General features: G+C 30.3%; 1 protein-coding gene across 1 annotated transcript; it reads right to left on the bottom strand.

Annotated features, from left to right (window-relative positions):
* Nucleotides 1-308: 308 nt before the first annotated feature.
* Nucleotides 309-4,131, bottom strand: LOC139855960 (uncharacterized). Its single transcript, XM_071845199.1, has 6 exons — nucleotides 3,781-4,131; nucleotides 3,467-3,687; nucleotides 1,921-2,134; nucleotides 1,663-1,748; nucleotides 1,014-1,105; nucleotides 309-917 (listed from the first exon to the last, which is right to left on the bottom strand). Exons 1-6 carry the CDS (start codon nucleotides 3,850-3,852, stop codon nucleotides 673-675), a joined length of 930 nt encoding a protein of 309 aa, XP_071701300.1. The 5' UTR covers nucleotides 3,853-4,131; the 3' UTR covers nucleotides 309-672.
* Nucleotides 4,132-5,049: the final 918 nt, after the last annotated feature.

Here is a 5,049-nt window from a genome sequence, read left to right as displayed (position 1 = left end):
TTAAATGGATACCGGCCCACCGTCGCTTGATGTCTATTCCGGCGTCGATTGTCCATCGTCGGTATTCCAAGGGTGATCTTTTTTTTTTTCTTTTCTAATTATTCTATATTTTTATTGGTACACGTCATATTTTTTTTTCCACCAAAACTTTGAACCAATGACACCGAACGAGACTCCAATTTAATCAATTTAGGTCCATTTTCGACCTTGAAATGGACATCGAAAAATGGACAAGAACACCTCGTGCTCTAACACACTCTTAACGTCTTATCGCTATACATTTTTCTAATTACCCAAAAACACAAATCTAATGCACTCTTTTATACAAAACCTACATAATATAAAAGTTAACGCTATTCCAAACTTTAAATAAAACACCACAATGTACATAGTGAGACCTTAAGAAAATTAACGGAGCCCTCATTTAACATATACAAAATCCCACAGCTTCATAAGTTTCTAAAAACATCTAATTTGACACTAAGGAATCCAAGAGCAAAAACAGAACCAACACTGGTATCCTAATATCCTCTCCCTTATTCCTCCCTATATGTGCCAAAAAAGAACCCAAAAGGACAAAAGAAGAAGTCAAAAGACATGTATAAGTCAGTCTCATATCACTCACTAGTGAGTTTACTCGAATCTTTGAGAAAGGCCGTCTTTACTTGGTTGTCAACCATGTCGATAACTGACAAAGTAGTTAAAATCATGGTGTTGTACGTTCAATTGCTTTAGCCAACATCCCGCAACGTTCAAAAGTGAAACAAGCTTTTCTTGATCCTTACCATTCCCACCCGGTATCCATACGTCTCCATGCATCTTGTAAGTGGCTAGTCCAAATGCCGGTAGACGAATCCCCTCCTTTTCTTCTTTTTTCTTTTTCAAGAGTTCGTGATTATCATCTTCGTTGTGTGCATCTAGATTCATGCGTATTTTGTAAGCTTTGGTATAAAACTACGGAGTATAAATTAAAGATACTATCTATATAACAAGAAGCATTTACCACAACATACCTTGAAATGATGAAGAAAGGGTATGGTAAGTGAGGAAACATGTGGACAGGTCTTTTATGGTCCTTCCTACTGGAATGTGATATATTGGGTACCTATAATATTATCAATCAAAATCATTCACATGATAACTTAAATCACTCTGATCTCTATGGGAGCCCGCCATAGCTCACTAAAGTCATGGTGCCATAGGCACGTACTCAGCCACTCACCATAGAGTTAGCCATGGGATGGTAGCCATAGCTGTGACGGAAGTGAGAGAAATGAGTAGGCCTCATACGCTTTAAATCGTTTTTAACTTATGCTTTTGTACTTGTACACCGTTTATTATGACGTGTAGTGTTTACTGTTTAGCTATGATAAGTAGAATTTAGTTATAGTGTTTTGGTGCTAATGAGTCGCTGGTGTAACAATCAAGAGGATAAAAAGTTCAGCCATGAAAAGGAGTGGACTTGCACTAAAATTTTAATGTGCACTTATTTTTTAATCTTTTTTTTTTTTAAATATATTCATCATGGTTACTAGTTGTATAGAGTACATACTAATTAGATGTCACACATAAGTACACTTTTATTACCAATTATGCATCTAACTAAATTGAATGGCATAATGTGATACTTATATTTTACTAAATAAGTGAAAGTAAACATACCATGCAATTGCCATCCAACTAGCCGGTGAAAGATCAACACTTCTTAATGACATTAATCCAGGGTACTTTTGAGATAACATAGAAATCTACATATAAACATAAACACGTACAATATAAGATAGCATATCTTAAAAGTGTGTATAAATGACATCATACAAAAAAAAAAAATCTAGATTGAAAAAACGACTTTCAAAATGATTATGTCATCTACTTGTTATGGGCAAAAGTAAAATCGTTGGAACGAAATCAAATTGGTACCTTATCAAAAAGCGGAACTCTATCACAAGGAATAGATCTTTCAAAGTATTGAAAATAAAGATAACCCAATCGATCGTTAAAATCTGAAGGGCTCTCATTTTCAAAAACACCTTCCTCGGATGAACATCTATCCCATCTTGACAACTTCTCGCATTCACTCTCATCACTAAAGAAATCACTGCACGAATCCCTTGTTTCTGAATCTGTTTCTTCCCTATAGAATTGAGCAGGATCATTATTAGTCTAGAATTGAGCAGGATCATTATTAGTCTGATTTTATAACGAATACCAACAATGGGGAAGATAACTCATTTTCACAACTGGTTAATTGATTTTTGAATTATCCTAATCAAATTTGATTAGTGTTTTTCTTAATCCTGAATATATAATTAACCAGTTGCAGGTATGGGTGAACATAATAAAAGTTGAACTATACGCGATTAAAACTAAATTAGAACCCATAAATTAAATCATATTTGACAACCTTAAGGGTAGCCTAGTAGTTGTTTGGTAATCCAAAGGGGACCCAAATTCAATTCTTATTCACGAATCCCTTGTTCCTGAATCCGTTTCTTCCCTATAGAATTCAGCAGGATCATTATTAGTCTGATTTTTTAACGAATACTAATGGCGAAGATAGTTCATTTTCACCATTGATTTTTATTTCAATCCCTATTCACTACTCTTTAGGGTGTTGTCTTTTAAAGTAAACTTGAATCATATTATTTGTATTTTTTAATGTCACTGTAATATATAATTTTCACCGTAGAATTGATAAATTCATGTTATTGTGCATCGTTTGTATGTACAATATAAGTATTTAATGTATAATTATGACTTATCAAGTCAAATTTGTTGGTAAAATATCATCGACGGAATGATTTTCTTTTATATAAGAAGGTGGATAACTCACTCACGTTATTATCCAAACAAATATACCAAAAATAGAAAGAAAGAAGAAAACCATAAATTCTTCCACTTTTACTCTTCCACTTTAACTCTTTGACTAATATTTTTTCATTAACAAATTTTTCCCCATTACAATATTGTAATTATTGTACTTTGGCATATTTATATGAAATGAAATTCCAATTTTGCGAAAATAATGAAACAAAAATTATTGAAAGAAAATATAATCTATTCAGTTTTTTACAAAAAGTTCAAAGGATTTGAATTCCTCAAAATAGATATTTTAAAAAGCTTATAAATCTATCATGGATCATAAATTATATACAAGACATAAATAAGTACGGAGTATATTTTATAGGAATATTTTTAGATGTCACATAATAATAATACTAAAAAATTACAAGAAAACAAAATGTACCAGCAATTTTAACACGCATACAACATTTTCAGCAAGAAACAATCAATAAAAATAGTACAATGAATGCTTTTAAAAAATAAAATAATTACATAGTACAATAAATATTAATATGAATTTATACAAAATAAATATGTAAAATATAAATATATAAAATAATAATGCTAACATATTTTATATATAATTTTAAATCTATAAACTGATATAGAAAAAATAGCTTACCTTAAATAGTTGAGAGAAGAATAGCTAGTAAAAATTTGAATGGCAGATAAGTACGGAACATAATATTGAACAATCATTTCATCATCTCCGGTAACGATCGGAACTCCGGCACCGTAAGCACTCCATTCATCTAGACTACTCCAAAGATCACCCATACTAAAGAACTCCATTTTTTGTCTATCACAGGGATTCCATAGCCTATTTAGCTTTGCAATTTCACTCTACAAATAAAATTTATCACAGTTTCGATAATTTTACAGCAAATCTATAAAAGGGTATTGCCTGAACCAATCCAAATTAAATAAAGTTCGCACCTTTGAGAGGAATTGAGATGGTACAACAGGGGTTGTACTGTCCATGAAAGATTCAAGATTTGATGATTGCATTGCTGATTATTGGGATCCCCTGATTATTAGTTCTAGACAAAAAAAAAAAAAAAAAAAAAAAAAAAAAAAAAAAAGTGAGGTTTTGTATATTTTTGGCAGAATTATATAGAGGAATTTGATTTGATTGGGGTTTTATGGTTTAATGATATGAAAGAAAATGAGAAGATTTTGTATTTGATTAAAGATAAGTTATGTTAGGAAAGTATAAAAAACTTGGGAATGTTATTGTCGGTTGTCGGAAAGAAAATTTTCCGGCAAGATTATGGAATAAAAGGAATTTATAGGGAGGACTGAGAAGAACAGAATGTTTGAAATTATTTATTATCTACGGAGTACGGAGTATTATTTATTATTTATTTATTTATATATTTATATTATACGGAGTATATACGAAGTATAATTTAATTTTTATTTTTATACTAGTGAAATGACCCGTGAAATCACGGATTTGTTTAAAGAAACAGTTTAATGATGTTTTAGATATTAAGTGAACGTAAATGCTAAAGTCATTTAGTTTAATGACCTGTGAAACCACAGATTCCGACTAAGTAATTTGTCGTTTTTACAAACACATTATTCCGTAATATACTTAACTTGGTTAGAATAAATTAATACATTTATTCTCTCACGACGTTCTTTCAATTTTCATCACAATTATTATTTTTCTTGTCATAAAAGTTTACATTATAACATTTTATTGAAATATGTAGATCGTATACATATGTAACATAATTAATCCCGTAAAAAGAACCATATTTGAATAATAATAATAAATTTTGCTCTAAAATTGAGTATTTATTTTTGTAATGCTCATAAATAAATAAATAAATAAATAGATTTAATTTAATTAGTAATTAAATAGATTAATGACATCAGCTTAAGGACTTAGATTTTTTTCTTTTTCTTTTTGATTTTTTTAACAAAGGAATTAGTTTAATAATGACATCATCATCATAACGTTTTAATAGAAACTATAGATATAGATGGTGAATAAAAGAGAACAAGAAAGCGGTTCGGGATTGAAGTTTTGGTTTGTGTTTTTGTTTTGATAAATTTGGAGCGATGGAGTAAGACTTTTTTGCTCCGTTGGTCCTTCAATTATACACGAAATTGCAATTCGAGTCTCTCAAGTTTTTTTATGAATTTTCAAGTCCTTAAAATTGCAAAATTCTACAATCCTAGTCCCTCCGTCTAACT

The sequence above is a fragment of the Rutidosis leptorrhynchoides genome, chromosome 1, assembly GCF_046630445.1.
Source record: "Rutidosis leptorrhynchoides isolate AG116_Rl617_1_P2 chromosome 1, CSIRO_AGI_Rlap_v1, whole genome shotgun sequence".
Taxonomy (NCBI): Eukaryota; Viridiplantae; Streptophyta; class Magnoliopsida; order Asterales; family Asteraceae; genus Rutidosis; species Rutidosis leptorrhynchoides.
Note: the sequence above shows the minus strand (reverse complement) of the source record. Positions and strands in the feature narration are given on the sequence as shown.

Coding starts and splice junctions, on each gene's coding strand:
- LOC139855960 (XM_071845199.1), bottom strand. CDS start 3,852: ATGCAATCATCAAATCTTGAATCTTTCATGGACAGTACAACCCCTGTT. Junction 2,135..3,466: donor TCTTCTCTCAACTATTTAAG/GTAAGCTATTTT, acceptor TCAATTCTATAG/GGAAGAAACAGATTCAGAAA. Junction 918..1,013: donor CCTTTCTTCATCATTTCAAG/GTATGTTGTGGT, acceptor GCATGAATCTAG/ATGCACACAACGAAGATGAT.